This window comes from Rattus norvegicus, chromosome 4, assembly GCF_021556685.1.
Source record: "Rattus norvegicus strain SHRSP/BbbUtx chromosome 4, alternate assembly SHRSP_T2T, whole genome shotgun sequence".
Classification (NCBI taxonomy): Eukaryota; Metazoa; Chordata; class Mammalia; order Rodentia; family Muridae; genus Rattus; species Rattus norvegicus.
Window position 1 is genome coordinate 86,230,895 of NC_141537.1, and position 21,888 is coordinate 86,252,782.

Genomic DNA, 21,888 nt, shown 5'->3' on the forward strand with positions numbered 1-21,888 from the left:
GTAGAGCGCTTACCTAGGAGGCGCAAGGCCCTGGGTTCGGTCCCCAGCTCCGAAAAAAAGAACCAAAAAAAAAAAAAAGAGAGAGAGAGAGAATTGTGGTGATGATCTGATCTCTCAGTTTCACTCTCCTGGTCAGATGGAGATTGCCAAAGCTGTTCCCTGTAAGGTTATGAAAGCTAATGGGATTGGAAGAATGCCTGGCACAATCTACACAAGTTGGTAAGGGATGCCATCATTATCCCTTTCCTCATCCTGACATCAAGCTCTGGACTCAACTGACACCAACTTAAGTATTGCAATTTGCTGTCCCTCAATGAGAAGCTGCGAACCTTTGTGCCTCAGTTTCCATATTTGTAATTCCAGGCAACTCTACCCCTGAAAAACAGTTTTTAAACCCTGCCTCTGAATTTTCAGTAGGATTCCAAAGTGGAGTAGTTACGTGTTGATTTCCCTGACACACTAAGAACTCAACATAAAACTCCACGTGCCGCTGTTGTTTGTAATATACAATTATTGCTGCAGAGAGCAGGGATGACCAAGTTAGTTATTGTTCTCTCTCCATCCCCCTTGCCCTGGTGCCTGAGAAACAGAGCATCCCCATGGCAACCACAGCAGCTGGTCCCTAGATAAGAGGAGCTGGAGTAGGGCAGCGGCAGCCAGTGCAGCCGAGGAGTAGAGCCCCAGCACGGTCAGAAGAACTGCTTCTAGCCTTCTTCTCCTCTGCTCAGCACCTGCATTGACTGGTAAGTGCTTTGGATTTTTATCCAGGAACTTTGATGAGTTAAAGAAAACAAAGCCAGCTTCCAGTAACTTACTGCTTTCTTCTGTTTGGTGGGACAAAGCAAAGCATGTTGGTGACATTGAGTGCTTTATGGAGCAAGGCTAACCTGGGGCTCTCTGGGATGGACAAAGTCACAATTGTCACATCAATTTGCTAGGGGTGTGGGGGTCCTGAGCTCTGTGATAGTCTGTGTCCTTCCAAACAAAACTGAAGCTTGGAGCTGAATGTGGCGGGTCCTCATACTCACTTGAGGCCCTGGGGGTCTGGGCAAAGTGCGCTTGTCTCAGGATATCCTCACATCTTCCTTCGCACCACAGTCAGCCCATGAAGAGGACTGTGTGCAGGGTTAGGTCTCCACATGAAAGAATTCTATCTGCTCATGAGGTGCTCTGGGGCTTGAGTTCAATCCTCAGTTCAAAAGAAGTTGCGAAGTGTGTAAAGCCAGAGGGAGGGCTAACCAAGTCTACACCATGCTGTGGATATTGGTCTTCCCAAACTTGTATTGCATCAAGTAAAGCTAGACCTGGCTGTGTGGGGATGTCCCATAGAATGTTATATGGTTAGCAGAGTGTCTGGCAGCTCCTGAGAGAGCTTCTCTTGACCCTGAGGCCTGGAAATAGGTGTTCTCCCCCTTAGGTTTGTGCCTGTGGCTGTGCTAATTTCATTCGCAGCTTTGGAAATGGCTGGCACTAGGATGGGATTGGTATGACAATTTAGATTAAATTAAAAATAAGTATCCTAATTACAGCGACTAAGTGGGCAAAGACCATCCACCCACGGAAGGGTCAGTGTGTGCCTGGCTTCTGGCTGAGTGCTAGCCATGTTACCAACCCTAGGGAAGAGCCCCTGGTACATCCTGCTACAGACATGAAAGATCTTGCATTCTTGGCCTTTTGGCTAGGATCAAGTGTGCAGACATGAAAACTAACTTTGCAAGATAACACAAGATAACCCAGCAAGAGTGAGAAAAATAACTGAGACAGCTTCTGCCTAGTGCCACCTCACAGTATGTCAGCTTTGGGGCAATTTCCTGCCCATGTATTAAAATGTATATCCTTTTGACAGTGTCCTTATCAGACTGAGCACGGGGACCCCAGTGGAGGAGTTAGAGAAAGGACTGAAGGAGTTGAAGGGATTTGCAACCCCATAGGAAGAACAACAATATCAATCGACCAGAACCCCCAGAGCTCCCAGGGATTAAACCACCAACCAAAGAGTACACATGGAGGGACCCATGGCTCCAGCCGAATGTCGTAGAGGATAGCATTGTCTGGCATTAATAGGAGGAGAAGCCCTTGATCCTGTGAAAGCTCATTTCCCCAGTGTAGGAGAATGCCACAGTGTTGAGGTGGGAGTGGGTGGGAGGGGGAGCATCCTCATAGAAGCAGGGGGAGGGGGATGGCAGAGGGGGCAACCGGGAAAGCAGAAAACACTTGAAATTTAAATACATAAAATATCCAATAAAAAAGGGGAAATAAAATGATCAAAGAAATGAAAAAAATTTTAAAAACTCAAAAAAAAAAATGTTTAGCCTTACCCTCTTAAGAGAACACAGAGCCTGGGCCAGCTTGTAACCTCAAACTGAGCTGCAGAAACAGCACAGCTGTCCCCTAGCCTGGGTGAGTGGAGACTGTGGCCTCAGCAAAATGTGCATTCAGGTTTTCATAGCTGTGCTGGCACTCAATGGCCCTCTGGCTCTTTTTCAACTTAAAGAGATACCTTCCCGGGTGCCAGCTCCTTGGTTCTCTGTTTCTACTCTCAAATGACTAGGTGACAGATATCACGAGCACTGGCTTCACAGTAGGATAATAATTCATGGCTCTCCACTCCCAGTGGCATTTGCAGTAGTATGAATTCCAGGGGAGAGAAAGGCTGGGTCCCTTATGAAAAGAGTTACTAAGGAAGTTCCAAGACTGTAACACGTGGAGTCTTGGAAATTTCCCCAAGACCCTAAAGCTAAGGCTGTTGGTCTATTCCACACATCCCTTGGGTCACCCACATTCTCTCAAGTAACTTCCAAGAAAAGCTATTCAGTCTTTATTCTCTGAGACATCTGAAAGGCAGAAAGGACGAAGGATGATAAGGCTGTTATATGGTTCACCATAAACTCATTTAATAGCAGAACCCGACCTGAGAGGATATGAATCTTCTTGGCGTCTGCTCTTGCAGCCTTCATGGTGAATGCTTGAATTTGGTTGTAGAAATAATGCATGAAATGGCCCGGGCTCCCTGGGGCCCTTCTAGGTGTCTTATATAATGAAAATGTCCTGGTTTCCACAGCACATTTGTCCTCAGGTGAGGGTGGGTGGACCAATGCTGATACTCATCAGTGGGTCAAAGTAAAATCCAGAGACCCTGTCAAGGCAGGAAGAAGCAAGAAAATGACAAAGTCACAAACGCTTTAACTAAAGGTTAAACTTTCCTATTGTAATGTCTCCTCGAACAAGCATTTCTGAAGGCTTTTTTTTTATATATTTTTTGAGGTTTATTTATTTTTTATTACTTTTTTTATTAACTTAAGTATTTCTTATTTACATTTCGAGTGTTATTCCCTTTCCCAGTTTCTGGGCCAACACCCCCCTAACCCCTCCCCGTCCCCTTCTTTATGGTTGTTCCTCTGAAAACTTTAACATTGGGGTTGGAATCTGAAGACCCAGGGGAACCAATTATTTAGTTTAGAAAAAATCTTGTTTCCCATCCCCCAATTACAGAGAGCAGTCAATGGAGCCATCTCTGTAAACCTTCTCTGGCCACCATGACAAGTGCAGAGTCTAAAACTGGGACACAGAGTTAAAGGGGTGATGCATGGGTAGAGTGGGGAGCAGAAATGAGACAGACCCTCTTACCGTTGTAGCGAGCTTCCTTTCCTCTGAGGATGGCAGTGGAGAGCTGGGCAGGACTATGTGGTCTTAGTGATAACTGACCTCCATCGACAAGACAACTCTGAATCCAGACACTCCCATTATCGTTACTTTTTGTTGTTTTCTTTGAAGATTTAATGACAAGACAGTCACAAAGATATCACTCAGGATTAAAGTATCTTGTAGTCCCCTGGCCAAAACATGCCTCTGTCTGTCAAACATCTTTGATATTGTCGTAACATAAAATCCCAGATCGGAAAACAGTCTCCCAACCCCTCCTACAGACAGTATTCTGCTCCACCACAGCTGGATTTTAGCCATACTGACTTAAAATAGAATTGCTTCCTCTATGACAAAAACTATATGAGTTATCTTTGAGAGGAGCCCTCATCAGATTCGTGCTGAAGCAGTGGCTGCCCCAACCTGTCCAGGGAATCCTGACAGGATCCAGCTGATGCTTCACCAGCAGGTCCTTCCTGTTGTGGTCCATGGCTGATGAAACTGCTTATCTCAGATGAGGGCAAGTTCTCCACAGTTCAACATCTACATGGAAGAGAAGTCTCTACTGCTTCTTGGGGTTCTTCAGTTATGCAGCCGCTCCTCCTCAGCTGTCATACGCAATGGTATAGAATAATAGCTATCCAATAGAAAGCACCTTCAATGTATTAAACATTAGGCGATCCAACTTCATCTTCACAGGAACTCTATGGGGAAGTTGTCATTTCTTCAAGTCTGCTTGGCTTAAAAGCATAGGTTCGAAGTAAAAAATACCAATGACTGGGCTCATAGGAGATGTCACTCCAGTCCAAAGAGTAATTTGCTTTAGGTTGCAGGGGAGAAGGGTAGCACCACAGAGCAATCTGTCAAGTGTACACTAAAGGGACCAGATCTGTGCAATGATTCTAGTTGTGAATGCATGACTACTGGTAGGCCAGTTTGAACTCCCTAAACTTCAGTTTGCTTTGAGGATGGATGCTTATAGCAGATCACTGTGGGTGGTTTTCAACACACCTGTCACGTTGCAGACAGGAGGAAGTTTCATCAAATAGGGCCATGTTGCGTCTATCACATTTCCTGCAGCTGTTAGCATAGAGCTCATTCTTCCTGGGGGACATTCCCCTTTTCAAAACTACTGGCACAAAGTGATAGCCTCTGGATGATTACAACACACTTCCTTATGGTTCCAGGGAGCTGGCAGACTGTACCCAGTCACAAGGAACAATGGTCTACATTAATGTCTGCTGAAGTCACTCACACAATCAGTTTGCTAAGAGTGACACTAAAAGCCAGGCTCAAGTGATCCACTAATGGCCCATCTGCTCTGCAATGACCTCAGCTTGTGGGGGAGAATCTCTCAGTCTTCCCAGGGAATACCAACTTAGTCTTCAAAGTGAATGAGCTAGCTCAGTCAGCGCTCCCGGACTTTCTCTGTGGATGGTCTGTGGGTTCCTCTGCCTGTTGCAAGAACAAGACTCTCATGAATAGAGGATCAGCTTGGTCATTTTAACCTTGTTCATTTCTTCCCTTACCCTTGCTGTTACAAACACTAGCAGTAAATCAACAGAAGGGAACCCAAGAAACAGTCTCTAATGAAGGTTTTCTCAGAGCCTCAGCTAATGCATTTCTCATCTAGACTTGACATTCATGAAGAATTTCACCTCTCCTGGACAAGACTATAACTAATCACTAGAAAAGATCATGTGTCTGTATTCCAGGAAAGAGGTATCCAGGGACAGGAAAGGATTTGCTTTTATGTCTAAGAAGGGAATAGAAATATTCACAAAGACCAAGCTTTTCCTCTCTAGTTACTTGCTGTCCTCATGTGTTCATGAGGAGACAGCTGGGTTACTTTATAAGTTCCAGTTACAAGGACCCAAGAGCCTTATTTAACTCTGGGTTCAGAGGATTTTCTTTATTTTTAAGAGACTAGAGTGCGAAGAATTCACTAGGACTAGGTTTTAATCTAAACTTACCTAAGAAGACATGTGACAACGAAATAAATTAAGTAAACTTGTGTGCTCCTGTTCCTCATTTGTTATGTAGATATAATCATACTCTATAGAACTCAAAACAGACAATGCACATGATGGATGCCTGATGTTTCCTTTAAGTCGTAGCCAACTCATTTCTAATTCAAATTTGACTAGCTTCATGAACCCTTAAATAGGCACATAATAAACCTTTGACATACAGCACTTTCTAATAGGTAGAGAGATGACTGTGTGTGTGTGTGTGTGTGTGTGTGTGTGTGTGTTGCTTCATTTTGTCTTACATCAATTTAACAATTAACTATAAGAAGAATACATGAAAAATAGTATTGAGATGGATCTGTAAAAATAATCACTTGGTATTTAATGTATTTATTAAATAAGAGAATGAATAAACAGAAAGTATACTGACATACTTAGATATTGTTTTTAACTTCTCCAGTGCTAGAAAAGACTCTCTCTCTCTCTCTCTCTCTCTCTCTCTCTCTCTCTCTCTCTCTCTCTCTCTCTGAGGATGTCCACTGAGATGATGACCACTGAGCCAGTGCAGTCTCTGGAGCTTTCAGAAGACATACTAGACAAGCTCGATCCTCATGGCAGCCACTCAGGTAAATACTCCATCGGGAGTGTCTGTCCTGTAAGCCACAGGAGGGTTCTCTGCCATACTGCTTTCAGGCAAGTCTGAGAGAAGGGCCCCTGAAATTCGATAGCTGCTGCCTTCTGGTGACAGTCTACACCAGATGGACAGGCAAATAGCCATGGGTCTGTGGGGTCTGCCGTGTAAATATTAGCTGAAGTACTGGTGAGAAGTTCATTGGAATTAGAGAGACAGAGAGAGGCAGAGAAGCATTGTCCTGTGTTTTGGATCTGACAGAGTCCCAGACAGAGCATTTTTGAGGCAATAAATGGAATGTGGCAATATAGCTTGTTTCCAGTATTTTCCAGCACACTTAAACCCCATGTGCAGCGCCAATAAAATATTTCAAATATCTCTCTTTGCCTATCAAGACAGAATTTTAAATAGCCCCTTTCTGCTTTATTGTCAATCTGTTTCCTTTCCAGAACTGACTTTTTGCATAACCTTTGTAATGAAAACACCAAAAACATTTCTGCCTCTCCCCATTTCTAAAAATGAGACACTCAGACTTTTGATGGATGTGCCTCTTGCATATTCATAGTCTTTGTTAATGCCTCATCTGGCTATGACTCCTCTCATCTCCCCTCTCCTCGATTGCCTTCAAGATATTTTATGTTCAGGGTTCCTCCAAAAAATAGGGAAAATTACAATTGAAATGAAAGTCAAAATTGAAACAAATGTCTGGCTCTCTGCACTAGGTGCGGAGTAGCACCTTGGGTTTGGATGGTAGCCCACCCTTAACAGATTCATGTGCAAGCTATGCCTTCAGGGACCCCACAGCTGGGCAGCACCCATCCTAAGCACCATCAATCAATACCTATAGTGCATCTGACATGGGGAAGGGGAATAAGCCACTATGTGGTAACAACTTTGAGGCATTACAGTGTAGGCGAGGCTGACAATGGAGCTGAGTAGCTCCAATACTTGCTTGATCCTTATCAATAACCTGGTCACATCTGTAAATAGAAGACGAAAGTAGAACAACTGCAGGCTTAGTGTGGGGATTACATGAGATAATTTGTCCAGGAGGGGGGTGAATACTGAACAACTGGCAAGGTATAGGCACTGAGAAGTTGGAAGAGCCCACATGTGCAGTGAAATCAGGACAGTCTCCCCACACCTTCTTTTCATATATAGGTGAACTTCACACAGCCCAGGGCCCTAGAGAGTTCAAACTCAGTAAGTATTGATTAGATTGAGGCTGGTGTTAATATTATCAATGTCTATTATCGATCCACTTAAAGGAAAAGCTGACTTTTCAGTGTCACCAAAGACATGTGAGTTTTTTCCTTATGTTTTTCTATGAGGATGGCTGGTGATATGTGCATATTGTGTGTGGTTACTAAATGTTTCCAGTGTAACTTTTCAAAATATGTGGACTGTGAAGGACTATGAAGATCTCTAATAGACTGCAAGCAACTTGGAGGCAAAAATAATTTCTTATCATTTTATTTTTAGGATCTAATAAATGATTTGACAGATGGTAGGTAGTTAAAAAATGTCTTGGTAGAATCATGAATGACGTTGGGTATGTCTGAACCCACAAAGGTTTACATATTCAGTTTTCAATATTTTAAAGTAATTTATCTGAACATTTCCCAAAGAAATGTATAGAGAAAAAGTGGGAGCCAAGTATAGCCATATACACCTATAATCCCAGTACTTAGGAGAGGCGAAAATATCACAAGTACAAGGCCAGCCTGGGCTACACAGACAGTTCCTGGGATGGGAAGGGAGCAGAAAAGAGGGCAAAAAAGGGAAAAAACAAGAGAGGGGGAGGGGCAGGAAATACTGAAATGTTAAATCAAATCAACCTCTGAAGTCCTCATATTCCTTTTCATATTTCTAGAAATACCCAGACTGTATCCAGGTCACAGTTATGAGCTTTTAGAGAAAACATGCGGTTTCTTTGTGATTCATAATCGAATAGCTCTTTACACTAAATCTATCTGAGTCCATTCATTCAAGGACGTATTGAACAAGCATGTACTTGTGGCTGCTAAAATGATTTTAAAAAGCAAAGTAATGCCAGAATAATACCGACATCATCATTTAAAATATTATCGAAGCAAAACTGCTGTTAATATTCAGGAAATTAGAAAGAATGGTCAGGGCTGGGGTTAACAAAGACTGAGAATGCTGGGGCTCCCTGCAGATCTGCTGGCAGCTCAGGCTGACTGATGGCATGGTGGGTGGGATACTGCGCAGGTGATACCCAAAGCACATACACTGATTAGATGTCACCTCCACTTAAACAATGGAGACAAAATCAATGCATCTAGAAATTAGGTCCCGAGTTTTCAGAATCAGCAAATGAGAGACTATGGATGTGAACTCGAATGCGAGTTCGTTCAACTTGCATTTAGAGCACATTTGTTGGAGAGAGATGCAATTAAGAACAAAATCCTCCAAAGCGTGTGATCTTTGTCTCCTTGAAGACTCCGACCAGAGCTTAAAACTACAGGGATTAATCACTTCAGAACAATGGATCAGAGCTCGAGCAATGGCAGAGAAATGCAAGCAAAGCAGAGCAGAGCAGAGCAGAGCAGACAAGATACCTGGATTTAAGATGCAGGCTAGATGCTAGACAAGGCTTTCAGGAGCCAAGTGATTGGTCTGGAGTCATTGCCGGGGAGAACCTCTGATGATGTAATGTAGAATCTGGGCTGCTCAGGATCTAGTAAATGTGGTCATGAAAAGTAAAGAGATCATAGAGAAAGCAACATTATAATTTTATAACTTTATAAAGAGGAGACTTGCAAAAGCACGGGGCACAGAGGAAGGTAGATACTGAAGTCTGAGTGGGGCTTTTCAAGAGGACTCGGCAGCCCAGAGAAGTAAGGCAAGTAAGAGATTCGACCTATATCCTAGTGAAACAAACGAGGTTCTAGGAGCGTGAGTTACGGTGGGCTTGTGGCCATTTAAGGAAAATGATTCTTGAGCAAAAGAAGCTGAATGGTGAGCAGTGATGCTACTGTTCCTGCAGAAATTCAGCTTAAGTCTGGTCACATTTTTCTGCTTCTCTCTGCCTTGATAACTCTGATTTCTCCAAATTTAAACTTTTACCAGAGGGCTGGAGAGGTGGCTCAGTGGTTAAGTTCACTGGTTGGCCACAGATAAGAGTTGGAGACCATCTGTAGACTCTGGAGAGTCTGGGTCGGATGGAGGGATGGGAACCAGTGCCCTCTTCTGACCGCTCCAGGAACTGCATGTAGAGGCACACGGGCAAACAAAACACGTAAAACAAATATAGATGTTAAACACTTTTTAAATTTCACTGAGTTCCAATTTTCTATTTCATATACAAACATGCAAGTGTACTTGAGTCTTTCGTTGATGTGATAAAAATAAGTACTTTTCTGGCCAAATGACCTCTGTCCCTAACGTCAAATGTGGTTAAAAGACCAACCAGTTGTGACTCGAGAGCTGTTACTCCTTTTCCTCTTTGAACCCATTTCCTCTTTGAAACCAGATGACCTTTCAGACCAGTTCATTAAGGACTGTGACCTGAAAAAGAAGCCAAGAAAGGGGAAGAATGTACAGGCCACTCTGAACGTTGAGTCCGATCAAAAGAAACCCAGAAGGAAAGATACGCCAGCATTGCACATCCCACCTTTCATACCAGGTACGGGGTGAGACACGGTGCTCTCCGTGGCTGCAATGGCAGTCTCATATGACCGGACATCATCAACACATGGGGAATAAGTCCCCACAAGCTTCCGAAGTTACTGTAAGCATCTACATCGAGCAAACCTGGGGTGGCATCAAGATGGAGGATTAATGGGGGCACTCACATGACATGGGCTTTCCTCAGTCCCTTGTCCCCTGACCATGGAAGAAGCTGGAACAGCAATGGAGCCCAGGCTAACATCTCTATTGCACTTTCAAGTATGTCTTGTGATAGGCTTCTTCTCCCCCATCTCCTTTACTTCTGACCATTTACTCCGTATCCTTTCTACTCATAACATGTTTTGAGGGACACTAAACGTGTTTTCAGTGCACACCTAGGTGGAATTTGCAACAAGAAGCAGCATTGTCATGGACGTTCTTAGATCAAGATCATGGGTTATGAGTCTGATGAGTGACTGTGGAAACGCTTGTAAAGGGGGCCATTAGAAAAGGATGAAATGGTGGAGAGTCACCGACACCCAGTCCCTCTCCTTCTACATAGAAGGTGAAGGTGAAGTGACAGTGACCGTGGAGAAATGACTAACAGATCAGGATGAAGGAGTGTAACTCACAGCCTGTAGGACAGACATATGACACCCTCCTCACTGCTTCAGCTCTGAAAATATCAGAGGCATTTCTCTTTCTTTCCTGAGATAGTTAACAGTGATGGCAATTCAGGCAAAATGAAACTGGGCATTAAAAACACCTAATAATAAAAAACTATTCTCACTTATTTATAGGAAATCTTTTTTTTTCTTATTTTTTAAAGCAAGTTTAAAAGCCTCATTGTTTGCCTTCTCCATGTACCAGCCCACAATGTACCTATGCATAACACTTCAGGATTAGGATCTGGAAACTTCACTACTTGACCCCGTTCTTCTTTCTGCTCCTCTAACCACGCAGGTGTGATTTCAGAACACTTAATTAAAAGATATGACGTTCAAGAGAGAATTCCAAAGGGCAAAACAGGTCCAGCTCTTCATAACACTGATGTGGAACAGAAAAGGCCAAGGAGAAAAGACACACCTGCCTTCCATGTGCCTCCCTTTGTTGCAGGTAAAAGCAAAGCAAACAAACAAAACAGCTGGTCTAGAACACTCACAGGAGGGGGAACAGGTTGGCGTCTAACCATCTGGCGATGCGAGGGGCGTGCCCTGTGTCCTGGCCTAGCAAGCTGTGTCACACTCACTTGCCCAGGGGAAGAGCACACTTCTTGCTGCCTTCTGGGTTTTTCTTCATTGGTAGTTCCCCAGGGGCTGATGTAGAGGAGGTGGAGGCTGAGAAATTACTCCTGATTCAGCAGACATAGTCAAAGTCACTCAGCCAGTGAAGCAAATGTCAGTGGGATCTTGAGAAGAGGTGAAATTCCTGCTTCCCTATCTTATGTGGATTATGCATGCTAGAACTCATGAATAATTTCCCAAATGGTATGGACTAATTTTCAAGACACGAGACAGATGTAGGAAGATAGAAAGGATGCACAATTATTAATAGGTATCTTAATACATGTCAGATCTCTCTCTCTTTCTCTCTCTCTTTCTCTCTCTCTTTCTCTCTCTCTTACACACACACACACACACACACACACACACACACACGTAATGAGGTATTGTCCTTGTCCCTGGGAAGTTCATACACAAGTTGAGGAATGAATGGGAAAAGAAACAAGGAGAATCACAGTCAGACCCTGCAGACTTACAGAAGATCCTTGAGTCAGGGAAGCTCTACTCCAAAAACTTTCAGGGGCAGACATCCCTGCATGGCCCCAGCTTCTCTTACTGGGTTAGCTGAGGTGCTTTATTTCTGGAATCTTTCAGTATGTAAAGAATTGGCAGTAACCACAATGCTAGTTAAGCTGAGAAGGATGAAGCCTTTTGGCGCCTATTCAGAAAGACTCATGCTGGTTCTAATCAGGTTGTTGAGAGGAACTCACAGGCAAAGACACCACAGAGACATATCTCATTAACCCTTGGCAAGTGGAAACCGGACAAGGATTCACTATCCTTTCTAAACCTCAGGCTAACCATCTCACTCCCTTAGGTTAATGAGCTTATTTGACAAGTCCAACTGCCTGAGTGAAGCCTCTGTGGGGAGTCCTCTAAGACTTCCTTCTCTGTCATGCCCAGGCTTGGTTCAAATTTGGTCATGGTTGAAAACTGCACGACAGGGAATGTTGGGTGTGATTGGTCAGAAACAGGTATCAAGAACTGTTTAAGAGAAAAGCAGTACTCAGTCTATCTTGGGGGCAAAAAGACCCAAAGTAAATAAGGATAATACAGCATGTAATAGTGACCACCAACAGGATAGTTGGGAGTCAGAATTCAAAGCAGTGCATTTATACAGAAGAAAGAGAGTGCCACCTTTGTAAATGACACATCTGTTCACTTAGGAGAAACCCCTTAATTTGGTTTATGAGGACAGGTGACACCTTTGTCAAGGCTCCTCAAGGTTTGAGGAACATCTACCTAAAGCAGATAGCAGTGGTTTGGATGGTGCCTAGATGAGATCTTGCTTAGAATCAGCACAAAGATCCAGGACTAGAAATCTTGGCCTACCACCAAGGTATTTCTTGGCCCAATATGCTAACATCTTCCAAGCAGCCAAGTTTCCTAAACTCTAAATTCTGCTCTATACAGAAAGAAAGGAATTGACATTTACTAGATCTTTACTATGTCTGAGACTTGTTCTAGATGCTGGATGTGTGGGAACGCCAGGAACATGACTGCTGCTCAAGGATTCCTAGCATGCAAACTATGATTTTAGCAGAGGGTCTATAGGATATTATTGGCAACTGCAGAATGAGGGTATGGTCTTAGGAGATGGCTTAGTGGATAAAGTATAGGGCTCCAGTTTAGATCTCCAGACCCAGCTTTTTACTCTGGGTATAGACGTAGGCCCAGGGCTCATGAAGAAAAGGCAAGAGATGTCAAAAGCAGGCTGGCTAGCTAGCCTGGCTGAATTGATGATCTTCAGATTAGGAGACCTTGCCTCAGTATGTGAAGTGGAGAGTGATTATGGAAGATACTTTATCTCTTGCCTGTACACATGTACACATGTACCTGCAAACGTGTAGACTCACATGCACGTATACACACACATGAAGAATTAAAAGGATAAAGAGATTGAAAGCCCAAGTCTTTCTTGCAGCATCAAGCCCTTGAGGAAATGCAAGTTATTTTCCCGATTAGGTAAGATGAGACTTGGGTGGGTTGAGTGAGCTCCTCAGTAAGGACGAATAACCAAGGGAAGAGCTCTGGTTTTAATGTCACCCTTCAGAAACACAGTTCTGACTCCTCAGGAGAACAGAGACCAGGAGGAAGACAGACCAAGTCAGTGTTGCTCAAACTGTCCTCAAATGCTTAAAATGACAAGGACAGGAGAGGCAGTAGAAGCATGTGCCCATCCCTATGTGGGTTCTCTGAACAGGGTAACCAGAAAATCAGCACTGTGCTGAGCTCTGTAGTGGGCATTCTTCCAATGCTATGACAAAACACTGAAGAAAATCAATTTAAAGAGAGGAAAGTTTTGTTTGCCTTAGATTTTCAGAGCTGTTGTTCATAGTTACTTGGCTTTGTTTCCTGTGATCCAGTGTCAGGATAGAACATGGCAATATAAGGTGCATGGTAGAGCAGGGCACTTTGCCTTTAGTGGCTTGGAAAGAAAACAGAATGGGAATGAGATGGGAAAGTCCCTCAGGAGCATTCCCCCAGTGATCAATGATCTCACTTCCTGCTGATGGGCCCTATATCCTAACACTTCCACATCTCCAGACATCAGCACCAACTGGGAGTCCCATTAAAAGTCCAAACACAATATATCCCATACTATATCCCATATTGTTCCCTTATAAACTATTACAACCAATGTTTGCCTGTGTTGATATAAAATTTGAGCTCATTTTGCACATTAAATTATGTTCTGTGCCCCTGTGGGCAGATCGTTCCACTTCAGGAAGGGCAGGCCTTTACCATTTAATATGTCCCTGCTATTCTTGCTATCCCAGGGCCTCCTCCCACCTTCTGGCCCAGATTTTTAAGGACTCTGTTTCAAGGGCACCCAGAGTAACTAGAAAGTTGCTGATCATAGAAATTCAAAGATTTTTGTCTATTTTTAATTACCTGAAATTCAACTTAATGTAAAGAGATATCAAAAAAGGCAGGTTGAAAAGTTTGACCCATCAACATAGCTAATTCTACACGCTCCTGGCACACTAGTTTTAATTCTAAATAAAAATGAAGCTCTATGCAGCTGTCATTAGAGGAAATATCTCCAACAGTGTTTTATGAGTGATTTATGCAAAAGCCTTAGCTTCAGCCAGACTTGAAATTGTTTTTCTCCTCCAATAAATACTAATTGGTTAAAAATATAAACAAACTAGGAATTAAATCAAATGAACAGTCATTAAGATCCACACACAGTTTTCATTAATTTGTTGCTGTTGAGTGGAGGCCAACGCTGTAGAAAGGCCCCGTGTGGAGCACGGCTTCCAATCCCCAAGCTGAGATCTTTAGGAAGTGTTGCATGGACTGGAAAATCTCTAATGAGAGGAGTAGAGGCAGTTAGTGCAAGGCTGTGGTGGGAAGCATGGCTAGGGACCAGAGGGAAAAGACAGAAATTACCCAGACTCATTTGTCATTTATTAAAGTGGTCCTATTTTCACAAATGGGCAGCATCAATGAAGTCTCCTTTGCTGGCCTTTTCTGAACTGATCAGCTGTGAAAAATGATACAATGGAAAGAAGGAAGGAAGAAAGGAAGGAAGGAAGGGAGGGAGGGAGGGAGGGAGGGAAGAAGGGAGGGAGGAAGGAAGAGAGGAAAGGAGGAAGGGAGGGAAAAATGAAAAAGAAAGAAGGAAAGAAGAAAAGAAAGAAAGAAAGAAAAAAAGAAAGGAGGGAAGAAGGAAGGAAGGGAGGGAGAGAGGGAGGGAGAGAGGGAGGGAGAGAGGGAGGGAGAGAGGGAGGAAGGAAGAGAGGAAGGAGGGAGGGAGGGAAAAATGAAAAAGAAAGAAGGAAAGAAGAAAAGAAAGAAAGAAAGAAAGGAGGGAAGAAGGAAGGAAGGAAGGGAGGGAGAGAGGGAGGGAGAGAGGGAGGGAGAGAGGGAGGAAGGAAGAGAGGAAGGAGGGAGGGAGGGAAAAATGAAAGAGAAAGAAGGAAAGAAGAAAAGAAAGAAAGAAAGAAAGAAAGAAAGAAAGAAAGAAAGGAAGGAAGAAAGAAGAGAGGGAAGGAGGAAGGAAGGAAGGAAGGAAGGGAGGGAGAGAGGGAGGAAGGAAGGAAGAGAGGAAGGAGGGAAGGAGGGAAAAATTAAAGAGAAAGAATGAAGAAGAAAAGAAAGAAAGGAGGGAGGAAGGAAGGAAGGAAGGAAGGAAGGAAGGAAGGAAGGAAGGAAGAAATTAAATCTTCTGAATTTTACAGGCCAGCAAAGAATAACTTCATATTTTGCCTAAGTAAGGATTCACCTAATATTGCTACATTTTTTAAAAATGGGGATATTTTAATTCTATCTTCAAATGAAGAATTGATCTAGAGTGTAGCCATACTGTGTGTGAAAATGCACTGCTCTCTAGTTCCTTCCCTTTGCTCTGACATGTGGGGGCTCTGCCATCCAAGGGCTGGCATCGGGAGCAGACACTCAGAGTTCAGTAATTTCTCTGGTGCTTTTAGATTTGACTTTGTTAGACTTACTGTCCCATTCAAAGGAGAAACAATCTAAGAAATTATAGAAAAAATAAAGTGAAAATAAAAACATATCATCTAGTTGATCATAGGTATGACTGTAAACATTTTTATAGTATTATTTAGGAATGGTGTGGGGCAGGGGCAAGCAGTACAAGGGCTACAATGGGCTTGTGGAGGTCAGGGGACAACCTGTAGGGATTACTTCTTTCCTTTCACCATAGAGGTCCTGGAGATCAAACTCAGGCTGTCAGGTTACTGACATGTACATTTGCTCCTGAGCCATGTCATTGGAGTTTTGCTGCACATGTTACAAACATCTTATTGAATTGATGCAATGCCTCTTTGTAAAAATATTAGTGTCTTCATTTTATATGAGAGAACATTTAGATGAAATATTACCTTGTCCCATTTACATTAAAAGACTGGCTAAACTGGAATGCACAACGATTGAGCTCCTAAATCCCTGAGCCTTTATTCCTACCATACTGCACAAGGGTGAAGGTAGCCTATGGCTCAGGCCTCTGTCTCCCAAATGAAGTCATCTTGAATACCTCAGCAAAGATCTAATAAGGTCACTTGGTTCTTCCTAGTCATGGAAGTATTTCTGGGTCACCATGCCTTTGAGAGCAGTCTTGGGGCTCCAGGGGCTGCCTGATTTTTCAATTGGATATTTGTAATTGCAAGTCTACATTTTGTTTTTGCAGGTTTGACTCTCCTCGAGGATGAGGGCACCGGAGTGATTATGGAGGATGAAGAAATGGATGGTGACAAGCTAGCTATTTAAAGACATCTCCCCTGAGACTGCGTGTAAATAGATTACATTGGTTCCCTATGGTGATCTAGAGGAAAAAATAGATTTGTCTCTGCTCTCATTTTGTCCTAGTCGACTCTCAGATCTAGACACCTCCTCCCCAGGAGACCTACTACTCAGATTGCTGGTCACCTCTTTGTCTTTCCTCTTTAGTTGCTTTGTAGCCCCACCTTCCAAACTTTCATTTCTCTATACACTGCAAAGGAAAGTGATTTTTTTCCAAAGTAAGAGAGATGAGACCTCGGTGCTTCATATCTACAAGCAAAAAACATGGATGAAAGATGGGGTTGGGAGGAGGTGGTCCTTTCTTCCTAGCTTATGGTCAGGCAATCTGATTCAACATCAAGCACTCAGGAGTTCAGTAGGGCCACAGCTACCAGTTAGACTGGGTGAACATGTGGACTCTAATTCACAGAACGCTCTGACAAAATGGTTATTCCTATTTTCCTTTCTACCTTGAGAGTCCAGTTCTGGCCACACTCTAAAGACCCTCATTACAGATGTCACAAGAGTTTAAGAAGAGGAAGCCGGCCCACCATGCAATAACAAAAGACATAAGAGGCAGAGGATGCTGATCTATGTGTGTGTGGGGGGGTGTCTTATAATTAATTTAATTGTTAAAAATGAGAGTTCTTAACTATATTGGTTGTCTTGACATTTGTGAATTATGTCATAAGCAAGCCATCCCTAATGGGAGATGAATAAATACCAATCGTAAGGAATTTATTTTTTTAACTCTAAGTCCTGTCGAAGGTTCTTCTGATAGTTCTACCATTTCACTTACTCAGGCTCTGACACATTTTCTTGTATAAGAGGTGGTGCTGTCTAGTGAACACAGATGTGCATGTGACTCCTGTGCAGCTGGCAATCTCTGAGTGCCCGTGGGAACGTTGCATCTGCACTTCATCCACCAGACAGCAGACAGGGAGAAGGTGAGGACTGAAAGGGAGAAAAGCAGAGGATCTAGTGCTCAGACCAAGGTGGGGAGCATGGGGCAGTTCTATACATACTTGCAGTCCAGCTGTTTGTTAGCCTTTCTGTCTTTCTGTTTCCCTTACAAAGATGTGGAAGATGCAGTACATTTCAGAAATAAAGACACTTCAGCATACATCTCTGTGTCCTGGAAATTTCTCCTAATGTTTACTTAGAATTATAAAAACAAAACAAAACAAGAAAACCAAAAGGTTTTGCAAAGAAGAAGCTACAAACCTTGCACAGTTCGGTTTGATTTGCTCATATTTTTGTTTGGTCTGTAAAGATTATTTTTAAGTCCTTGAATTACCTGTTAATATGTAAGGATCAAATCAAGAAAATTTGTAAGAAATTCTAGATTTTATACTGTCTTGGGAAAAAGGTCTAGGCATGCTAGGCTTTACCAAAACATCCTAACTAATCCTATGACCACTACTGAGTTATATACACAGTTCTAGAAGGCATGCACACTCTACATTTGGAGATCTGGCCCACCCTAGCTACTGACCCATTGACTTCATGCTCCAACATTTTCTGGGAGTTCAGTACCCTGGTAGTAAAGACATGGAACCTGTCCTCAACACTTTCTTCTCTTCTTGCTCCAGGCAATCCAAGTTTAGGAAAAGGATCATAAGACTGTGACCAGATTGCCAATTGAGTCATAAATGATGAAAGGGCGGCAGTAAAGTCTTTAAGCTGTCTAAAGCAATTTCAGGCATGTGAACAGCAGCATTAGCGCACCAGCAGTGGAATGTTTTGCAGGTTTCTCACTAAGAAAATACAGATGCACTCTTGCCTTATTAGATTTTTGTATTTAAACACACGGTTCACCTACAGGTTGTGCTTAATAACTCTCAGTAACTTGGGAAAGCACCCATCATTTCTGGTGGAAACAAACTGACTGTTCTAAAAGTGAAGGCCTTGGATCGAAGTCCTAATTGTATGAAACTGAGCAAATCCCCAAAATGCTGAGTTTGAATATAAGGATAATGGTTCTTATTTAACCTTCTCTGTAGTTTGGGAATCAGCATGTAGACCATGGGTTTTGTAAGCTAGAATGTTTATCCACTGTGATCTGGGAGGACTTGAGAAGGGACAGTGTCTTTCTGTGGATAAATCCCAGTAGCCTTGCTGTTGAGCTGTGAGGAGTTATAATGAACTAGTTCAGAGCATTGGGAGGATCTCAAGTACGGAGAGTCTGCCCCCTGTGCAGCCCTCATTCAAATGTCTACTTTCTATTCCTGGGAAGCTGTACCTTGTGACAGAACTCAACTTCTATGGAAAGGGGCAAAGCCAGATAAAGTACACCCAAACATGGATGTCACTGCAGAGATGTGAGTTGAAACCAAACCTCCTCCATGCCCTTTGTCCCATGTGGCGTTTTTGCTGGGCAGTAAATTAGTGAATAGACTTGTGACTAGTTCTCTGTATAGTGCAAATTCCCTCCAATCAAATGATGGTGCTGATAGCAAATGTATTTCAAGCACCATTCAGAAAGCAGGCTCAAGAAGCAGCTGTCCAAGCATTCTTTCAGCAACATCCTCACTGAACCTGAACTTGTTAAGATAAAGAGATTCCATGAATGAGAAGTCACTCTCTTTCAAAAGCAGCATCCCATCCAGACAGCCTTTAATAGTTATTGGCTAAGCTCACACAGCCAGCTTATAATGTCTAATTATTATGTGGAAAGTCACAAGAGGTGTTGTAGGATGGGACAGGAGCATGAAGAAAGAAAGTAAGGTTTTCTTGTTATTACTATTGGGTGAGTTTTTCTTTCCCAGACTATGGTATCCAAGTTGTCCTAGTTAAAGAAGAGGAGAATGAGCTAGCATGCAGTTGTGAAAATGAGTTTGCTAAGCAATATTTTCCCCAGCTAAGAGTCTAGTCACACGATGAGTTTGAGAAACCTTTCATGTCATCTGAGGGAAGCTTCCTTGCTACTGTGATTCACGAGTGGGAAAAGGATATTCCCAGGAGTATCAGAGCCATGAGGGGAGACACAGCCAGTGGGCAGCTGGGAATGTCCTTGCATTCCCAGACACCTGGGGTCTCCTTCAATCTATCATCTTGGCTGATGTTCTGAACACAAGTGTGAACCCTAAAATCAAGCCAGAAGACTGTGCCCTTTCTTTCCAAAGGTATCTTCATTGAACCCAAGTTCATTGAGAGAAGAGTTAATTTTCTTGTAAAAGCACTGACCAGGGTCTTTCTTTAAATCTAGGCAGCCTTTAATAGCATTTCAAGAACTTGTGTGCTGTTGTAAACAAGTTCTGCGCTTCAATATCCAAGACACCAGCTTACTTTTCTCAAGAAGAAGAGAATAAGTGTTTCTTAAGATGAGAAAAATCCAGATACCCTATATCTAATTCTAAGTGAATGGAGGTGTAGGAGGAGAGAGAAGAGCCAATCAGCTAACAGTTCCAGGCAGAAACAGCAAAAGACTATCCCATATCCGTGAATATATGCTGGAACCCAACTTTGAATCCCAGGCTGCATGTCAGTAACTGCTATGTCTGGGAACTGCAGCCAATCCAGAAAAGGATCCATTCTCCTTCTGAATTGTCCTTCTGTCCATAAGTCTTTCACCATGTCCAGGGGCACTGCTGTCTGTCTACACAGTTAGTGTAGTAGAGGTTCCATGTAAACAACACATTGTTTTGAGCTGCAAATTTTCAATACAGAAATATTCTTTTTAAAATTATTTTTATTACATTTAGATGTGGGAGGAGAATGTGTGGAGAGAGAGAGAGAGAGAGAGAGAGAGAGAGAGAGAGAGAGAGAGTGTGTGTAGGTCAAAGGACTTGGAGGAGGAAGGAGTCTGTTTTCTTCTTCCACCATGTGGGTCCCTAGGATTAAGCTCACGTTATCAAGCTTAGCAGCAAGCACCTTTACCCACTGAGCCATTTCATCAGCCCTTTAGAAACACTGTCAGCTAGAGCCCCAGGAAACAGCTTCCTAAACACCATTTCACCCTGGAGTGGGTGGCAGAAAGGAGCCTGGCCAGAACCTGGGTCTCTTCTACTCCAGTATCCATAGGGGGACAAAACAAACAAACAAGCAAAACAACAACAATGACACCCCCCTTTAATTTCAGCAATTTCCTCAGTCTCCACTTTTTGAAACCTAAAGTAGCAGGTCCATTCAGCAAGGTAAGATTTCATAAAGAACTCACAGGAGAACAACAAAAAATGAAAAGGAAAATTTTTATCCTAATGTGTCTCTTCCTTTTGATGCTACAGATTTGTTGGCTGGGAAAGGAGAGAGAGAGAGAGAGAGAGAGAGAGAGAGAGAGAGAGAGAGAGAGAGAGAGAGAGAAAACAGATGAAACAAAACACAGAACTAATCTAAACTATAGGTTCTCCTACACCTATAATTATGTTAGATTATACATTAGTGATGCAGAGAAACAATATGTTCCTCAATACTTATCAATAGACTTTCACACACTGTTCTGCCCCTCAGTAAAAAAGAACTCTTCTCTGATCTTTGTCTGCTCTTTAACCCATGCTCCTCCTTTAATCCTTAAAAGCAATTTGTAAAATGTCAAATAAGACCCAGGGAACTGAGAGTCAAGGAAGCCCAGGTAAGAGTCCAGGTCTCTGAACTAGCTCAGTGCTATTCATATTGTGTGGAATTCTGAGAGTTGTTTTTGATGAAGGGTCCAGGGCACAATTGAGGCTGTAGCAGTCTTTCTGTAAGCTATAATTCATAAGATTCCTTGGAACCATCCTTCCCATTGTCATAATCCAAAGCATTGGTTTCTCGTTAATGGTGTTAACATCTTCAGAAACATCCCTTCTTCGTTGCATCTATGTTTAGGATTTTCTGATTAAACTACAAGCCTTCTCAAGTTTATCTGCTCTGCTGTTTTGAATCAAAGTATCATTTAAAATATTGCCAAAATGACCAACAATAATCATGCTACAGCCTGAATGCTGGTTGTTGTGATATTTCCTTTATGACATTAACTAATCTATCAAATCTAAATTCAGTATAATGAAGAATATTATGCAAAAAAACAAAATATAAACAAGTTTTGAACTATATTGTAATAATGTGGTCTCTAGCTTAATTTCCAATAGAGTTCTCATTTCTATCTGAACCCTCATGAGCCTGGCCTTCTCTGTTTGTATTTCTAGTTGCAAGTCTACTCTTCTGAGATTCTACCAAAAGTTTCCCATCAGGGTGCTTTTTCCAGTATTCTGGCTTTTTTCTAATTAAGCTTCCATTTCTTCCTGTGAACCACATGGTCAGGTTTGTCGCAGCAACAACCGCACTTTCTGATACCCATGTTATGTTTCAGTTGCTTCTGGGTGGCTATGACCAAAATGCCTGAGAACACAACTTGAGAAAATGAGCAACTTTTCAAAGAATGTAGCCCTTGGGTGTTTTAAGCTAATATATTAATATATATGTATTGTATTATATAACACACACACACACACACACACACACACACACACACACACACACGGGGCAAAAGAAAGTAAGGCAG

The 21,888-nt window shown here is 42.6% G+C and overlaps 1 protein-coding gene across 4 annotated transcripts; it reads left to right on the forward strand.

Moving 5' to 3' along the window:
• The first annotated feature begins 654 nt into the window (after positions 1-654).
• Ppp1r17 (protein phosphatase 1, regulatory subunit 17) lies at positions 655-17,529 on the forward strand. 4 transcript variants are annotated; one of them, XM_087656193.1, is made up of 5 exons: positions 655-743; positions 6,144-6,238; positions 9,740-9,892; positions 10,840-10,992; positions 16,315-17,529. In XM_087656193.1, the coding sequence occupies exons 2-5, from the start codon at positions 6,145-6,147 to the stop codon at positions 16,392-16,394; spliced, it is 480 nt and encodes a 159-aa protein (XP_087512319.1). In that variant the 5' UTR covers positions 655-743; position 6,144; the 3' UTR covers positions 16,395-17,529.
• Positions 17,530-21,888: the final 4,359 nt, after the last annotated feature.